Source organism: Streptopelia decaocto (genome assembly GCF_964273445.1).
Source record: "Streptopelia decaocto genome assembly, chromosome: 5".
NCBI lineage: Eukaryota > Metazoa > Chordata > Aves > Columbiformes > Columbidae > Streptopelia > Streptopelia decaocto.
The window spans coordinates 13,257,477-13,276,902 of NC_138659.1; the positions used below are offsets into that span (position 1 = coordinate 13,257,477).

The following is a 19,426-nucleotide window of genomic DNA, read 5'->3' on the forward strand; positions in this document are numbered from 1 at the left end:
ATAATCAACAATCAGGTTATATTGAATGCCTGCCAACTCCACCAGAACAGTCAAAGGGAAGACTATTTAAAATGAAACAAAACATAGCGTTTAAATCTTAGCATGAGAAGCAGCCAGACAAAGGGAACACAGATCACAGTTTGATTACCCCTGTAGAAGAACTTTTAGAAAATTAGTATTAGGACACTGGTAATGGAAAGCATTTAAAAGTGTTAATGCCTTTTCTTTGATTAAAAAGGTCATTAACAGAACACAGCTGTGAGCATCTGTGGTACCTTGAGCGCATATGGGAGTGGTGGCCGTAATGTGCTCAGGTCTTTGTGCAGCTCTTGCAGGTCTCTGAGGACTGAACTTTTTTGAAGTGCAGCCTTTCTTTCTGGGTTGTTTCAAGGCAGCCTATTTGTTAGTACGCAAAGGTGACAGATCATCAAAAGAGTTCAAGTATTGTGTGTCTTTCTCTGCTGTTCAGGGACAACGTCTTTACTGGATAATGGTAAATCTTCCTCTCTGTCCTGGAAGCCAAGAATCATACAGATTATAGACATGTATAAGATATTCCAAATGACCTAGGAGGAGAACCTGCATGTGACCTTTTTCCTTTCCACATCTTGCTCTGGCCATTGCTCTAATGAGTGTCTCTTCATTTCAACTTACCAGTATGGTGCTAGAATGGCATAGAAAAAAACCTAGTAAAGTGAAGAATTAGGCTCATAATTGTTTGCCTTAGGAATAATAGTATTATATGTTTTTCAGTTGTACCTCCTAGCAGCATATTAGAAGATGAAATATAGGCTTACACAGCACTTACCTGGAGAGGAAAGTTAAAAGATTTTACTTCTGCCAAGCCTTAAGTTTTTAGGATATTTAAAAGGGGTATGGTTGGTTGAAAGTGGAATCCATCATGTGGCTACTGGTAAAAACAAGGGGAAATGGCCAGGTAAGCAGGATACAGTGCAGTTACAGATGGTTACCTTGATGACCTTTTCTTTGCCAGCAATAGTGCAGAAAACCTCAAATTTGCTATTTGTTCATGTCTTTATATGATCAGCTAGTCACAGATAGCCTGAGTGGCATAATGAACTTTTCCATCTCCCTCTTACTGCGGGAGTGTTTCCAGCAGCTCGGGCTCATTCCTAATCTCTCACTGGAAGATCTTGCTGAGCACGTGGATGACGTAAGTCATTGTATACCTCTGTTTTCTCCTGTTTATCTTTTAGTTTTGATGGAAAGACTTTTGTGAGTTGAGGAACCTAGGAAGCCTGGCTTCTTAGGTCTTGACATTGCTCTAAGCCCTAAGAAAAGACAAGCTCACAGCATGGCCTTTCCTCGCTCCTCTGGTCAGCCACCTATTTGCCCCAACCAGTAAAGTAAAAAATACATAATATAGATGACACTTGATGGAAATAGGCCTAAAAGTTCCAGTGTTACTGCAGGGAAGAATGGCATGAGAAGGGCAGATGGAGGCTTCCATTCCTTTGCACATTCTCTTATATACTCATGGAGTATGTGGCTGTGTTACTCTTGTTTCCTTAGGAAACCAGACTAAAAAACATGCCAGATAGGAAATAAAAACAATTCTGTGATTACATAGTACTTTGTAAGTGAAAAAAATTATCCTCATCTCTGGATTACAAAAGTCTTTGAAGCTGTGATAACCCAGTTGTTAGCAACTATAATTTAGATGTATTTTTTTTACATAAATATGACTTATTTGAAGTATGTTGAATTAGGAAACTCATGAATAAATATTTTGACATAATCAGAATTATATGGCTAGAAATTGACCTACTTTGCATGACAGATGCTTGAGAATCCCCCAGCTAATAGCATAGTAACCTGGCATAGCAATGCCCTATCTTATAATACATTAAGCTGCATACAGACATTAAATTATTAGGTTGTTGGGTTTTTTTCACAGAGATTAGACACAGTCAATTTTGTTTATAAATGAATAAGTTATAGGCAAGTTATTGAAGGCATTGGGGGTGCAGTCCAAAGGAGGACTTGTCCATCGTTTGATCAGTGTTTTCAACATGGTCTCACAAAATACTATTTGTTACAAGTAGAGAAATAGCCAGAAAAGCTTGGTGGTACCAGACAGCAAATAACTAGGGTAGTATACCAAGTAAATAGGTCTTGACTGTCCAGAAGATAAGCACAATCGCAAGAGGAATCATAATGTTTTAAAAGACTGGTAATATTTTAATGATGTAAATAGAATCTATTTTTTCCCATGAAACTGTTCTTGTGGTGATTTCAGCAGACTCATATTATCTACATGTCCGTAAAGCTAGTATGACAAGGATTTTGTACAGGTCAATAAAGAACTCTGACCTAAGAATAAAACAGTCTTATCCTCCTTTTGAGTTCCTATGGATTTTTTTTTTTAAATTGCCTGCCTTTATTATTTTAAGAAACACAGGTGATGAAACAGTTTAGCTGCACTTCGCACTGAGTATATTTTTCAGGCTTCATAAATTTTTGTTGTTCAAGTGTAGCGCAAGAAAGAGTAGTGCTTTTATTTGTGAATTACCACTGGTTTTTATTTTTAATAGGAAAAAGGTAACTTTATTTTGCCTCAGCGATAGTGAGGAAAACCCTCTGCTCTTTAATTCATGCAGTGAAAAATAATATCATATTCAATTTCATTAACTCCTTGTTTCTCTTCCTAGTTGTTTTCTCTGTTTTTAAAGAACTTCTGTAGGAAGGACTATGATTTTGCTCTCTTGTAATAAACTCATGTGTTAGTTTGTCCTCTTTCCCCTCATGTATCAACAGGCTCTTTGGATTCGAACATTCTAGTTTAGCTTGGCAGGCAGTTGGGTCCTTGTGCTCTTACAACTCAACCTATTTACCCAACGTCTTAAAAAATTGCCCCAAGTTTTCCCAGTTGACTGATTTCCTTTCCTCTTACTTGAAGCAGAGTTATCTGGAGGGTTTTTCTGGCTTGTTTTTGTTGGATTTTATTACCTTTTTAACAAAATTCTGTTTAATTCTTAGTTTTTGGAGTACTACCCCAAACACTTTGGCTCCTGTTCAAGAAGCAGAAGAGTTATCCTGATGGGTTGATCTCCGTGGCACTACACACATGAGAGATGCGCAAACCCCAATTTCCTACCTCTGGAATTCATTATGGCACAGGGGTGTTTCACTTCTTATTAACGCTGTGCCCAAGGGTGATTGCCGGCAGTAGTCTTTTCATTTCTGCCTCCTGCTGCCACTTTGACAATAGGAACGGCAGCAGGAGGCAAAAATGAAAGGACCAGATTGAAAGAAGCACTTTGCCACTGTTGTAATTTTGAAATTGATGGCGTTTTCTAGCCCAAAGTCTCAGGAAAAAAGCTGCTTTCCTCTTTGCCTCCTATTGTTTTTCCAACAGAGAGAGACATTCTCTGATGTTGCAGAGGCAGTGGGAGGCCAAAATGAAAATAATTTTCTTCCTGAAACATTGGATAGCAAAACGCGAACAATTTCAGCGGGGAAATAGCGGTTTGTTATTTTATTGACTGCCATGTGGTGAATACTGGTATTTCCGTTTGCCCGTGGAAAATAAATAGCAGGTGCTTTTCTTATTGAATTAACATGATCATAGCATAATTTCTACAAATCTATTTGCGTTGCGTTTTTAACAAGACATTTTCGTTCTTTTTTTTTTTGTGCGAGAATAAGCTTTCTAAGGTAGGTAGATAATTCCCTTCTGAGTCCATTGCTGCCTCTAATGCCACAGCCTTGGAACCAGCTTCTTAAGAGAGAACTTTATGGGTCTGCACATTCCAGAGCTGTGTTTTATACCAATATCATCAGAACTGTGAGTAAACCCAGATATAATTGTCGGTGCCGCTAATTCTGTAGGAGGAAAGGTGCACGGTGGTTCTGCTGTCACAGCCCAGTGTGTGATGCAGCTTTTCTGCTGGAGCCTTTGCTCAGTGCTATCAAGGCTTAAGTCTTATTGGGGTTAAGTGACATGGGAGGTAGATGGCATGGGCTTCAGAGGAGGCCAAGTGGAAGAGCATTTGGGGCTGATGTTCACCTTCTCTTCCCTGGAAGACCACGTTCTGTCATTTAGGTGAGACTATTTGCAACGCTGAACCAAACCAGTCAAAGAACAGAAGTACAACAAGCAGACTTTGCACTTTGCAGCTGTTTACAGCCTGTTGTAATCTACTGCGTGGTTTTGTAACTGTTTTAACGAGCGCTGGCGCGACTCTTCAACAAATGACAGTTCTGTATTGACAAAGAGGGTGGCTCATGGCTCAAGGAGCAGGGTTGCCCTGACACATGGCCATGATTTCATCCAGGGTGGTGTACAGTCCCATTTCTATGTGTGCCCCCAGCACTGATGCAGTAGGAGACCACAGTATTGACAAGAGAGGGTAAAGTGTAAATCAGTGAATGGTTTTGTCCCCCTGTGTTAGATGTTATGGGCTATTTGCTCTTTTCTTTGGGGACTTCAGTGTCTGTAATTAGTTATCTTGAATGGAATGATTTTTCTCTTACTGAATATGTGAGAAATTTGGGAATGTTAATCAGCAGAGCATAACCTTTTCTTAACTTGCTGTTTTTATAGTCCTGGAGAATTAACATTTATCTTAGGGCAGCACAAGTATTTGGCATTTGTATGAAGTGAACTGATTCTCCACCCTTTTGCTTTCTTTATACATAACAAAAAACAAACTCTTTAATAGACTCATCAACAGAATGTATTTGTAGGCTTTGAAGTGTAAATTCTGAATCTGTGTGTCTCAACATGACTTTGGGGCGCCGTGTGTAAGCACATGCATGTCTGGGTGCTGGGTTAGTTAAAGTCTAATTAAAATTATTCCTGAAAACTTCATACAGAAAGCCAGATATAGGTAGACACATAAAAGCAGCTTGAGTTTTTTTGTGTGTTTTTTTTTTTTTTTTAATAAATTCAGAGTACTTTTACTTCTTCTGGGATTATAGAGAATTCAACAACTCTGCAAATCTTGTTGCATGTTCACATACCAAAATTATTTAGATGCTCGTCTTTAGATGACAAGTCTTCCTAGTGTTTAACTCGTTTTTCTCTTGCTTTACGTTGCTTCTCAGTACGATGGTGAAGCTCGGAAGGAAGGACATTTGTAATTTACTTTCCTCTTCTCCAGGAAGTTCAGTTTTGGTTTGGAAATGACGCGTTCTGGGGTAGTTCAGCGGCACCATTTGGACTGGCCTCTCCTCGCTGTTTTGAAGTTGTTTATGTTGGCAGTAGATGGTGTCTTCTGGCTGCTCCATTAGGGCTGTTTTGCTTGGGCATATTAGTGCAGCTCTAATGGGTCCCTTGGTTTTCAGAATGTCTGGGCTTTTACCATGCCCCATCCAAATGGGGGATTGGACTAGATGATCTTTTGAGGTCCCTTCCAATCCCAAACATACTGTGATACTGTGAAATGCAGTGCACATATTAATGCCAATTAAGGATCACTGTAAAATCAATTACCTTTTCTTAGAGTTTTTGTCTCAGAAGCAACTGATTTCATACTGACATCCAGGCAAGCAGGCAAGGAATGAACTGGTTGATGACCCTGTTTTCCCCAGGGCTTTACTTACTTGACATTTTGATGTCTGCTTGATTTAAACATTTACTCCAGCTTTGAAACATGAGGTGAACAAAGTTGCTGAAGTATCGTCTGTCTTTTAAAGAAAAAAAATCCACAGATACCTGTGTTCTCCCTTCCCCTCTAGTTGTCAAGAAAACATGATTTTTATTCTTACTCTCTAACAGCAGAAAATGGAGCACGAAGTTTTTCTTGTTTCACTTCTGGTCGCTCTGTAGGGCTTGCTGAATGAGGCCAGTAGCCCAAAATAAAGTTTTATTGCAGTGTCTTATTTCCATTTAAATCAGTGCACAATATGGGATTTTAGCTGCTTCTGCATCCAGCCTCTAAAAGGCACCTTAAAAAATGTCTTTCAAGGATTTATGAAGACTCATATGGTACAGAGGCTGAAAGGAAGTTTAATTACATTCAGCTTTTGGTCATTTCTGTGTCTGAGGATGTGCCCATATTCTGTCATCTCAAAGACCATCTAAGAAAATAAAATTGATCAGTGAGCCTTCTGGCTAGAACTGAGTGCTTTGTCATCTGCCCGTGGAGCATATGTGCTCAATCACTGCCAGCGTGCTTACCCTGGACTCTTCAGCACTGAGATTTGTCCAAAATTTTAATAAACCTTGTTATATAATGAGGCCTTCTTTGTAAAAAATTGAGTTCTTTTCATGACATGCTCACACATATTTCCTTGTATTATAAAGAAATAATTTAATGCAGTGCACACTGTTGTTTTGCTTTGGAGACAGTCAAATGTACATCTTGTTTTATATTAGCTCGTGTAGAGTACAAAGTGTTAAGGTAAAAACTTGGCAAGTGCAATTGTTGTCACCTTGTGAGTGACATCTCTGCTCATAAACGTCTGATCAAAGACAGCAAATAGTACGGGAACATCTCATTTACTTGGGAAACTTGGTTCTAAGAGTAGGGATGTGTAGGTGTCTTCGAGGACAGTAATTCACAGGCTAATAATGCCAGAAGCCATAAAATCTCAGTTGGAGGTGACTGAATAGCAGTGCTGAGCAATCGGGAACTGCTGCTGAGATGATAGTCTGAACGATGATTGAGTTTTCCTGGAGAGCCCTTATCTGTGTTTAAAATTGTAGGTAATATTTTTAAATTTAACCGTAATAGAAGTTCATTGAGCCTTCAGAGTGGTTTCTGTTTCCCCTCTTTAAACGGTTTATCCTGTTCCATAGAAATATTCTGGTCTTTGCATTCAAGACAAATGTTTGCGTTGATGTCAAAATGGGACATTTTACCTTTTTCTGAGCAGAAGCACCAAGAGGATGGAAGCATCAGTGGGACGGGAGGGAGATTCTCCCTCTAGTTCCTCGAGCCAGGAGGCTCATGTGGCTCCCGATGGCACTTCTGGGCAAGGGCAGCTCATGGGGTTTGTGGCAGGGGGAGGTGTAAAAGGGTTTTTTTTTTTTTGGGTTTTATGTACTTGTATCGTGGCAATATCACTTTGTGAATACTTGAGACCCCAACAGAGTTGACTTGTTGACCCTACAGCAAGCTCTGTCTAGCTGGATAAGCTAAAAGCGCTCCAGAACAAATCTTGCAGACTTTTTAGGAGTTTTTAGGAGCTACATTCAATTTGTCATATACTGTAACCAAGAGTTTTGTATAGCATCCTATATAGAAAAGCAGTACTTATTCCTTATCAAATTTTAACATGATTTCTCAGGTTGTAATCGATCCCCCCAAAACAGATTGCATTTCATTACATCAGTAGTTTTTTTGCAGTTGCTAGGAACTAACCTTCATTGACGAAGTGTGAAATTCAAAGTACATCTTCATTTAATAGAGCAGTGATTGATGTTAGGACCAGGTCTTGTTGTGAGCATACTCTGGTCATTTCAGATGAGTTCTAGATCTTGAAGTGAAACCCTTAAGTAACTCTCAGTTTAGAATGGCTAATTGCAAGAAACTCATTTGATAAATATTATTAGAGGAAGAGAATGCTGGTGATAACACCAGAACTTATGTTGTGTGCACATATACTGCTAGATATGATGTGTTTTATTTTCTAAAATGTTATGTAGAAAAAGGAAAAATATTTTATTTCTGTGCATCAGTTCTCCAGGTGTTTCACAGTGGATTTGGGCAGCTGTGCTGCCAAAGTCAGTGACAAATACACAACCTGGCAGCTCCAAGTTTTCCTCCTCTGGCAGAAAAGTTCAAAACTTGGATTAACAGATAGGAGAGGATCTGGAAATTGGTGTGTGGGGGATAGTTTTATAATTCCGAATAAGTGTTCAGCACTGCACTTTCTTCTGTCTATGAAGAATTACATTCCAGAGGGGCTGCGGTCTTGGTACCAAGGTCCATCCCTCTGTGTGATGGGCAGTTTTGAGCCATCTCCATCGGACTTACAGTTCTGTGAGGCCATTGAGAAAAATGTGCCATCAAGGAGAATAATCTCTTTGAGTTTTTCATTATTCCTTCCTGAATTGCTGTTTAGTTGCTGCTCTACTGAAAGCTACATATGATTATGTATGAGTATTTTTTCTTTTTTATACCTGCTTATGTACTTACCCTCCACTCCCCCCGCCCAGGGAATTCTGCAGTTGATGAAAATTACCATGAATTTTCCTTAGATAATTGATAGCAAATGAAGCTGTGCACCATGTGTGTATGTATATGTGCAAATACATAAAATTATGGATGCATATATATGTGCACATAGCGACATAAATATACACAGCTAATGGAAAATATCTTTCACTTAGCAATTAATTCAGTAGTCATCAGTGTGTGTGGCATCTTAGAGGTCATTCTGCACCACAGTATTCTGTCTTTCCCTCTGTATTAGTGCTATAAAAATGCTAATTGTCTCCATGAAGATGTAGGCTGTTTATAAGTGTTTATGTGATTGTTTTTCAGCCGTGTGAGATACAAGGAGGTGTTATTTCAGGTTTATAATTTGAATGTGTGATGGATACAAGTTTGACAGTTTATTAGTTAGAAAACAAAAAAAAAACACAAGACAGTTGTGTGTCGTTCTTCAGCAAATTGATTGCCAGGAGCATGTTATTGACTTTGCTGATAATATCATTATATATTTTACAGCCATAAAATCAAGAAATTCAGATTATGCCCTGAGGGCTTCAAACATTTAAATAAAGGATACAGCTATTTCCAGGGCTATTGGTTTAGATTAGCGAGTGCTGTGAAGAACGTGTAGTGTGTTACAAGAGCACACAGAAAAAGCAACAGTGTGCTTATTGCAGTGATGCTTTGGCTTATTTTCTTTTTCTATTTATGAAATACGCTCACTTACAGATCCCCTGGGAAAATAAACAGCATTTGCTTTAAGTGTTAGCATATTAATGCAATGTTAGCTTGGCGCTCTGTTGGGCTAATAGCCGAAATCAAGTGTAATCGTCGACTTGTACCAAGAGTGAGGATAAGTCTTCTTGAATCGCTCATCAAAATACACAGTGCCTGGGAAGAATCATAGAATTATTTCGGTTGGAAGAGACCCTCAGGATCATCAAGTCCAACCATAATCTGACCTAACTCTATCACTAAACCATGTCCCTAAGAACCTCATCTACATGCCTTTTAAACCCCTCCAGGAATGGTGACTCCACCACTGCCCTGGGCAGCCTGTTCCAATACCTGACAACGCTTTCCATGAAGAATTTTTCCTGATATCCAATCTAAACCTCCCATGCCGCAGCTTGAGGCCATTTCCTCTTGTCCTGTTGTTTGCTAGTTGGAAATCATAGAATCGTAGAACTGCTGGTGTTGGGCACTCAACTGGGGATTTTCTGACCTGGATCTTACACAATAGCTTGTGTTCCTCTTGGCCTGTTTATCAATCACATCTTGAATTCACTTGAGGTATTTGGGTTGAGTACTTGGGCTTTTGGGTTCAGGTCTGTCTCTAGCTTGCTTACAGAACTTGAGCTCAGTTAAAAGTGCATTGCCTCAAATAAAAATGTTTGACCATGTTAAAAAACTTGTGGCTTTAGTGAGATGGATAAAATACCTCAGTGCTGATCGTGATGATAAGCCTCTCTCTTCTTTAGACACGTGCTCAGAGCACATTGCATCCCCCAGCTCCAGGGATTTATTGTTCTCCTAAAAAACTGTGGAAGTCCAAGCGCAGTGCCACAACTCAGTGGCAAAGATCATGTTTTCCTACTTAGGCAGGAGCAGTGGCTGAAAGGTGAACGGTGACGTCTATAGAAGTAGGTAAAATAATTATTCTTACATTTACATTTTAAGGGCTTCTAAGGATTATAAATGTATGTTCTGCAAACAAAACACTTCTGTGCCTGTGTCAACAGTGGCACATTTTCTAATTAAAAGTGATCACCTTTCTAAATTGAATTTGTGTGATCTTGTTAGTGGTTTATTAGCTTTTGCTTTTTTTCTCAGTTTGGGGCATGAGAATCAATTCAGTTTTAGTTTTGTTGTTAACCTGGTTCCATTTTGGATTGTAAGGTCCTTGTGTTGAGTTGCAAACAAATGCTTGGGATATTTCTTTGATTATGAAAAGCAATTTTGGAAAGCATTTTAAAGAAAATTGTTAGAAAATACCTGTTGGTCTTGAAGTTAAAAAAGTTTAATACAAGAATTTAATTTGGGATCATTTCAGGATGACCTAGTGTTGCTGGTCCTTTGCCAAGGAACGCTGGGTAGATCCTTACCTGTACAGGGTACAGTGGACAACTGAGATGGGCATCGGCCGCTCACCCAGCGTGACTTTGGCAGCTGTGCTGTTCCCTGTAGCCATGACATCCTAAAATGTGATCTCAGGAAATATGTGTTGTGGAAAGAAGTGGCTGTCATTAAATATGTGCTTCTAATTTTGCTGTAGATTATGATCTGGTAATGATTTCAGACCTCAGGCTTCAGTTTTCCATAAAAATCTTCTTAGTTGGTTTCTGAATGTGCCCCTTGCTGCCCTTGAGATGTTATTTGTAGTTTGAGGAAGGCAAGCTGAGAGCAAAAGCCCCAAGATGCAGCTTCTTATTATTCATATAAAACGGAGCTCCAGCAGTAAGTGCAGCCCCATATCCAGGATAATCCTCCGTCCCACAGGCTGGGACCAAGCAGTTTCAAACTCAGAAAAATCTTGTTCAAGAACTACCATGGAAAAACAAAACAAAAAACCCCACACACAACTACAAACAGCAACACCAAGAACCACAACAACAAAAACACAGCAGCTTTTTTGTTTTAATGATGAGGTGTTTATGAGAACCTGGACAATCTGCCTTCTAAGTGTCCAGTGTGCAAATGAAGTATCACCCTACATAAATGTCGTGGCGTCTATAAAATCAAGCGTGATGACAGTTGTCACAGGGTAAATTTCCAAGCAGGTAAAAATTTTTTCAGTACAGGTTACAGCACTAAAATTTGGAAATATGGTATGAGCATAGATTGGGGGAGGTATGGATAGACGTTGAGAAAGGATGACTGTTGCAGATGGCTGATTTATAACATAGGGCAGTGTGTGTGCGTTCTCTGTGCTTTTCCATGGGACATGCTCTAGGGTTTTACGGATGAATTTGTAGCGTTGAGTAATTTGTAGTTTCCACCACAGTTCAAAATATCTACATCATTTTCAGGCTGATGATTTTTTTTTTTTCCCAGTCATTTATCCCAAAAGCACTTCATCCTACTTAATCTGGATCATAATTGACATGGGAGTTGTGCGTAAGCAAACACAGCCATAAGTTGTGTTTGAATGGGCTATTAATGTCAGGGATTTAGTTAGGCGCAGCAAAATAGATCAGAGGTTGGAATAAGTATAAATGTTCAAATAATGGATGACTGCAAGGTCGCTGTCATGACTTGGACCCAGGAAACACTCTTGAATGCTTACATGCTTATGCTATCAGCTAACAGCTGCCTTCAGCTCTAACGACGACGTAAAGTTGAAAATTGTTGGCAAGAAAGCTGTTGGAATTGGGTTTTATTTACTGCAAATCAACAGGATATCATTGTATGTATAAAAGACATATGGAAAAGTCCACTGTTATCGTTGTACTTCGTTTTTTCTCCAGATGTTCTCCCTCCTGCCCCACTCTGGAGCTGAAAGTGGAAAATGGTTTTTCATTGTTTGTAGCCAATGGTGCCAACATCTGCCTTGATGTTTCCCTTGATATTTCTGGTTTGTCATTTTTGTCTCTTTAGATTTTCTTTTTTTTTTTAAAGAAAATATAATGTAAGACAATGAAGTTTCAACCCTCTGTTTAATTCTTTTTGAGGGAGCAGGAGTGAAAACGAATCAAGGGAAACAGGTGGATGGCTACTGAACTATCACAGCAACACTTAATCACCTATCTTATTTTTAAGGGGCTATAAATGAGGCATTAAAACATTTATCTGTGCTGATATTTTTCATTGAAAGAAATAGTATTTGTGTGCTCAAACACACTCAAAGATCTCAATATGCTTAAAATAGCTGTATTTTTTAACATATATTTAGTCCATCATTAGTTCACAGTGTGGACCTTGCTGTACTTTGGAGGAAGGAGGACAAAATGTGAGTATCTTCATTTGCAAGTACTCTTCGTTGGTCCCATATGCTCTCTAATCTTTACTGTAATGGTATTGTAAAAATGGCAGTTCCATAGTTTTGAACCTGGTTTATTATCCACTTGGTGGTTGTGTAACACTAGCAAAGTTGACCCAAGTGTTGACTGCTGAAGAAGTGCTTTTACTAGAAATGTAAAACAAAATAGCTTTTCCCCCTCAAAGCATATGTACTTTTGCTTATCAAAAGCTAGCTAAGCAGATTTTATTATTTTTTTTCTGTGCTTTAATCTGACTTTTCAAAGAATGACCTTTGGAGAAAATCAGGGCCAAAATTCTTAGATATAGGTGTCTAATATTAGTTTGTTACCTTCAGTTCATTTATAGCAGGCTCTTAGTTCATTTTTTACAGTAGCTACTATAGAAGGACGGGGCAAAATCTGTGAGTTAGAGCTACTAGGTGGTAATAAAATAATTTTTAGCAGTGTCAGCCCACGTTTAGGCAAGTTTCCTGGTGGAATTGGTTGTGTCTGAGAAACTTCAAATTCTCTAACATCTCACGTTTCTACTTGCTGCTTTGTGCCCTGGAAGTGGTTTGTTTGGTTGGTTGTTTGGTTGCAATTATTTACAGTTCGCTGCTGTTTTTCTGAGATCCTAGCAAGAAATTCTACAGACAGCTGCAAAATACATCTTTAATCAATTTTAGAAAGACTGATTCCCTAACTAACATATTTCTTCCAGCTGAGACACAGAATAAACTCTTCTGCAGATGCTCGGGAAAAAAAGTCTTCCTGACAAAACTGTCCCTTTCATGGATTGCTGTAGTGTCATTGTCGTGTGATTCAGGCCAGTCTGAGCATTGTAATTTATGTGCATTGGCCTTTTCAGTACTGTACTATCTTATCCCCAGTTGCTTTTTTGTTAAGAAACATCTCGTGCCATTTTTTAAGCTTCTCAGGGTGAGCCCGTGAGAGCCAACTTGGCTGGTTTTGGTTTTTTCTGTATATGTTTATAAACAGAAAGAATAGAACATGGAGACTATATTTTTGTGCTTTAGAGCAGCAGTATTCTGTAGTCAAACGACGTTATTTCTTTTTTCATCATTCAAATAGTAATAGTGTAAATATTGCTGATAAAGTTAGATAAGTCACTATGCAAGGAAATAGTCCCATGTTTCTGTTAGAGTTTTGTCTGCAAAATGAAGAGTTCTCAAGCGTATTAGAATTAAAACAAGCTGCACAGATCAGAAGTTTTCAGATCCGTTAGGTCTGATTCAGGCTTATCTCTTATTTCCGTAAACTTAATTTGTGTGCAAATTTCGTGCAGAATATTTTGTATGGCAACAATTCCACTGTGAATTCATTTGAAGTAGTAAGGCCAAGAGGTTTTATTGAACGAGTACTTTTCTTGTAATTTTATTGAAATGATTCCATGTTGAGGTAGGAGTTGGATCTAATTTGCCACTTAATTAGAAGCATGTATTCATTTATTTTCCTTTGCACTCATGAAAATTTCCTTGTTTCCCATATGTCTTTTCAGGTCAGGATCGCAGTGAAGCCACTTTAATAAAGAGGTTTAAAGGTGACGGCGTCCGATACAAAGCAAAACTGATTGGGATAGATGAAGTTTCTGCCGCACGAGGAGACAAGTTATGCCAAGACTCCATGATGAAGCTCAAGGTGCAGTGGAACTTTTAATGTTTAATATTACGGAGTCAAGGGAAGTGAATTTCAGCTTGAACTTTTACTCGTTCTCCTTTCATGACACTGAGTCACACTGGTTAATTATGTATTGAAATCAGTCAATTTTACATGAACTCCTGGCTGGTATTGCTTATTCCAGTTTAATTTTAATACATTATCTCTGAGTTCAGTAGTTATTCATGATTGACACCACTGCAATTTGTCCACAAATTACAAACAACGCATCTGCAAATTGAATAATTTTATTATGCAAAAGGAGAGGTAAAGCATTGAGAAGAAAAATTATATATCAGAACATTTTCTATGACAGTGCTAATCAGCTACAGCCCTGCCTTTGACCTCTGTCTCCTCTTGGGACAGGGAGGAAGGGGTGAGTGACGTTGTGGGGTGTAGGGAGCCAGATACAGAGGGAACTGGTGTCCTCACTGTTTGGGGAATGTCTTGCACCGCTAATGGCAGGGTTGATGGGTTACAAAATCAGGAGTCAGTGCTTGAAGAGGACAGAGCATGAGAAAACAGAGAGGAGTCGCCAGAACTTTGGGAAGGAAATGGAGCAGTGACAAAAGCAGATTTTTTAGTAGACTGCAAACTTAGAGTCCTGGTGGACCTTCTGGAGCATGCTAGATATCCCTCTCTGGCTCATTCTTTCCTTACAACCCTCAAAGAGCAGAAGAGTTCTCTATAGGAAGCATAATTGTGTTTTTCTTCAAGTGCAGTGTTGACCGTGGGCTTCCCAACTTCATTGTAGGATTGCAAGGTAGGTCTAGGAATAACCCGCCCCCAGTCTTTTTACCATGATTTCCTTCCAGTCCTCTTCCCAGCACTCTGTCAAGAGAGCTGATGGATTTCCCATTACTAATTTTTTCAGTAGTACAAATCCCTAAATAGTATCTTTTACACTACCAACCAGCAGGGTTCCAGTCCTAAGGAACCAGGAGGAATAAGTTATTAATGAATAAACAGCAAAGGGTGCCATGCATCTTACGGTTCAGCAATCTAAAAGCAAGATCTGGTAGATAATTTACAAATCAGTTACCAATGTTTTATGACAGGCAAAAACTCATCTGTTCTAAAAGGTGTACTGTTGATTTATTACATCTGCCACAATATTCTGATCTGTTTTAAGGTATACTGGATATTTCTCATTATTTCATAGTTCTTAGAAGCAATTTGGGAGCATTGTCGCTGTTCTGCTGCACAAGCCTTTTTGTCTCTCTCCTCCTGTATTACCATTTCCACAGCTCCCGGATGCCTGATAACCTGTTTGCATAGTGGCGAGATTGATCTGAACAGTGTTGTGAGAGGACTAAAACTATTAAGGCGAGGGGGCATTAGACATTCATGTTTGTGTATAAGGCAACAAAGCATGAAGTTATGGGCTCTGGAAACCTGGTGCCTAAAACATGAGTTTCAAGGCCAGGCATAAAGTTTTGGGGTGACTTTTGACAAATAACTCAATTTTTTCTTTTTAATTTTCATGTCTGCTAATGAGAACACTGACCTCATTAAGGTCTTAAAGCATAAGTTAGTGATTGTTGAAACATGCTGAAATTGCAGAGCACCAGATAAAAGCTAAATGGTTTTATTTATTTACTAGTGCAATGGATTATATTTGATCTTAGTACATGGTTATTTGTCAGGGCAGGTTCCTGAGAATGTGGAAACAGAAGTTACTGTTATAGTTATGCTGTGGGGGAGTAATGCATGAAATGTGTATCAGCAGGTTCACTTGAGAAGTAAAGGCCTGAGATTATGAAAAAAAACTAACCCACAATATGAACTTTTACCGCAGAGGTGTAGTTTGATTTTGCATATTCCAGTTATGTGTGCCCATGAAGTAAGCTAAAGCTGTCGGCATTTTTTTTCCACTGCTTATTTTTGTTTTCCTTATAAAAAGAAGAAACAAAGCAACTAACAGCTGGGAAAAGTGTGCTAGAAATGACCTTCAGCTTACATGAAAACAGGTTTCGTGGAGGATTAGCTGGTGCAGGGGTTGGAAGTGGGAGCATGTTTGAAATGCTCTCTGGATAATGTGTGGCACCTTGAAAAAAGGGAGGAAGCCAGAAGTAAGAGAGGCGACTGTTCCTAGAAAGCCCTTAAGTTTTCTTAGAAAGGTGGTGAATTGTCCACAAGCAAATTTTTGTGCTCTGCTGTGACACCTAGAAGAGTAATGAAACCAGCCAAACTGTTCTTTGTTTCTACAGGGAATTGTTGCTGCGGCTCGTTCGAAAGGAGAACATAAACAAAAAATCTTCTTAACAGTTTCCTTTGGGGGGATCAAAATCTTTGATGAAAAGACAGGGGTAAGTGAAATAATCATGTGATGGAGCAAAATTGAATCTTTTCATGGTTGTTTCTTCAAAAGCATTCCCTGGCCGGGCAGTAATATCTCATCAGTGGAAGCACACATAAAGCATCTGACAAGCTTGATAGAGAGTTATCATATATCAGAGCAAGCCATTGACTGACGTGTAAAGTGTAGCGTGGGGATGTGGTTTATTGTAAAGCCTTGTCCTGGATACTTCTGCAGAACCACTTACTTGAGTACAGGGATGCTTCTTATGTGCATAAATACTCAGAGCTCGAAGTCTGAAAGAGGTGAGAGGGGGTTTGTTTTCCTCCTGCCAGGTAAAAAAATTGTTTCTTGGCAATACCAGACTACTGTTTGCAGAAAGCTTTAGCAGTCTGTGGTACAGACTAGTGTCTGTACCCATGTGGGTTTTCTCATCCAGTACACCAGTGCTCAAGTGCACCAGTCCTCTGGATGCTGCTTAAAATTCCCTGGCAGTACCAGGTGACCTTTAAGAGTGTACAATCATAGAACGGTTTGCGTTGGAAAGGACCTTCCCAGGTCATCCAGTCCAACCCCTGCCGTGAGCTCAGCTCAGGTTGCTCAGAGCCCCGTCCAGCCTGGCCTGGGATGTCTCCAGGGATGGAGCATCCACCACCTCTCTGGGCAACCTGGGCCAGTATTTCACCACCCTCAGTGTAAAAATTTGTAATGGCAAGGGAATGGGATTAGATGCTGTGGTTGTCTTGGATTGGGACCTTTGTGTCATGGGAAGCTGAGGGGAAGAAAACAAGCTGGAACAGGGAGCTGCAGACAAGGCCAGGAGAGTGAAGCTTGTTTTCTCCAAGAATGAGGTAAGAGAGAAAAGGAAGAGCACTGGGAGCTGGGATTCCCTGAAGAAGGCCCAGGGGAATCCTAAAGAATTCCTGTCAGGTCCATAATTTTCAGTCAGCACAGTCGTAACCTCCGTAATGCAATATACTCCTATTAACAGCAGTGATTGTCTTCTGTCCAGTATGGAGTAACCATAAGAATCAGAGCTCTTGTATCATCAATGGTAAAAAATGTATACATTGTATGGAATTGGAGATGAAAGATATTGCAAAGTTTGTGGTTGCTGTTGAGTCCAGTAGCGTCTGGTCGAGGAATATGCAGGAAACCTCCATGCCTTCGCAATTTTTGCCACAGCAATATCATGTTTGATTTTCTTTAAATTGCTCTGAAAGAAGAAACCTAAGCAAAACATTATACTACTTAGATGTAAAGCAACAACACACAAACTGTTTTAATCCTAATTAAGAAGATTTTTACAGCAGTTTAAGCTCTGCCTTGAATTTTAAAAAGCTCTTGATTTAATCTTTTGAAAGATGAACTATTAAACATGATGCCAGAAATAAAACCCTACTGATGATAGATGAAATTATCTTCGCCAGTTAATTTATATTATTAGAAAATCAATGTCATTGAGCTCACTGATACATAATACAAGTAGTTAGTAATGAAAAGCTCATTTGGAATATGTTGTGTACAGCGTATGCAAAGTATTCATACAAAAGCCGTGTGTAAGAGAACACTGCTGAGGTTACAGCCTGTGCTCAGGAGATCGGAAATGTCAGGATTAGGGCTGCCAGTGCAGTCATGGTTGGGTCCTCTAATAAAAAGACACGAACTATGTGATGACGCACCTATTTTTGGCCAGAGAATACCAGTTGCATTCAGTGTACAGAACCGAGGATAATGCACTGATATGGTAGTATTTTCGTTTTTAGCGTGCAGCCTGCTGCCATGCCATGCACTCTGCACTGAGGGCACAGCTACTTTCCTGAGACTAAAGCCATTTCTTGGGAAAATAAAAAGCAGAGAGGGAGACCTGTCCTGTGGCGCTTGTATCTGACTGTTTCACAAACATAGGATGTATTTTCATAAAATAAAGAGAGAAAAGGGGATTCTTTAGAAACATAGGTGTGGCTTAGCCACAGATTGCCTTTCCTAGAGCATCCTGCACACTCGCCTGTCTGCAACTAGTGAGGCGGGGACATGAGAATAAGTCTCCTTCATTTCATAACTTTGACACCCAATACTCTAAATCTGACATAACCCTGTCATCCTCATAGTAACCCTGTCACTCACTCACTGAGGCGTAGAATGAAACCTTTAAATCCACCTTCCAGATGTCTGTCCCGAAGCTGCCTGAGAGACGGACAGGAGTATTGAATTGTCCTTCTTGAAACAGGACTGTGGCAGAGGGATGTGGGGAGCTCTTGACATAGTTTTGTACGTGCTTTTCTGAAAGCAGGAGAATCATTCTTCCCATGCCAAGCTTTTGAAGCAGGGCTGCATGAACTCCTCTGTTTTTTCACAGCCGCCATCCCTGCAGCTTTTCCCCTAGCTTGGGTATTTCTGTGTCCCACACTTTCATGGCCTTGACTCATTTTTCTCACAGTCTCTCTCATCCAGCCTGTCCCTGCTACATCAGCCTACAGTTGTCATCTCGTTCCCATTCCTGCTGGTGGTCATGTACAATCTCAACATCTAACAATTCAGGTCATCCGTATAGCTGCAATAGAAATAATAACAAGGTGCTTTCCACAGCACGAGAGACTGATCTTTAGGGTGATGCACTGTTTCTCATCCATATGGTTGTGTCTTATCCTGGCGTAATACTAAGAGATATCACCTATTGTGGTAGTGAATAGTATCATCTGTGTAGTCTTAGGTCAATGTCTTAAAAGTCACACCCAAAGAAAACTGCATTACTGCTGTAACATGGAGCCTCCTATAAGGTAAAATAAGGACAATGCTATTAGGTGATGCAGGACCCTGATGATCCCTTTTTCGGGTTAGAAGCAATACGGAAAATCTCATAAGCTGGAAAAACTGGGAATGTACAAATGCTCAGCCTGACTCTTTTAATGGGAAGGAAGCAAAAGGGGTTGCAAAAAGGTTGGGTTTTGCTCACACAGATCTTCTGATATCCATGTTAAACTTCAGAGTTTATAAAGTTTCGAGACTGATGTTCACATTTGTGCAACAGGGAAAAAAATATGCCCTTAAATAGGGAACAGCCTAGATGATCTTGCATCTGCTTTCTTCTCCTTTAACTGCCTTCCCTGTCCACCATAGTGCTTTCCCCCTTACATGTGTTTCCATGATTTTCAGGTTCCCAGAAGGATATTTTGAGCCACAGGGCTCATTTATTGTTTATTTGGAAAGGCTATTTACCTCTTTAGAGTGTCCTTTCTTCTTTTCTATCATTGGCTATTGCTATCACGTCTGCCACAATGGCAGTCTGATGTGGTAGAAAAGAGAAAAAGAATATTCTGAAAAAACGTAGGCTTCTGTATGTTTAGTATCTTGTAGGCTACTAT

General features: G+C 39.6%; 1 protein-coding gene across 4 annotated transcripts in view; it reads left to right on the forward strand.

Moving 5' to 3' along the window:
- Nucleotides 1-19,426, forward strand: part of DAB1 (DAB adaptor protein 1) — a gene marked incomplete at both ends in the record, with an annotated part of 111,809 nt that overhangs the window by 38,587 nt on the left and 53,796 nt on the right. For all 4 annotated transcript variants that reach the window (XM_082052811.1, XM_082052810.1, XM_082052812.1 and 1 more), the window contains 2 exons: nt 13,605-13,744; nt 15,973-16,071. In XM_082052811.1, the coding sequence (XP_081908937.1) occupies nt 13,605-13,744; nt 15,973-16,071 (239 nt within the window). The remainder of the gene's footprint in view (nt 1-13,604; nt 13,745-15,972; nt 16,072-19,426) is intronic.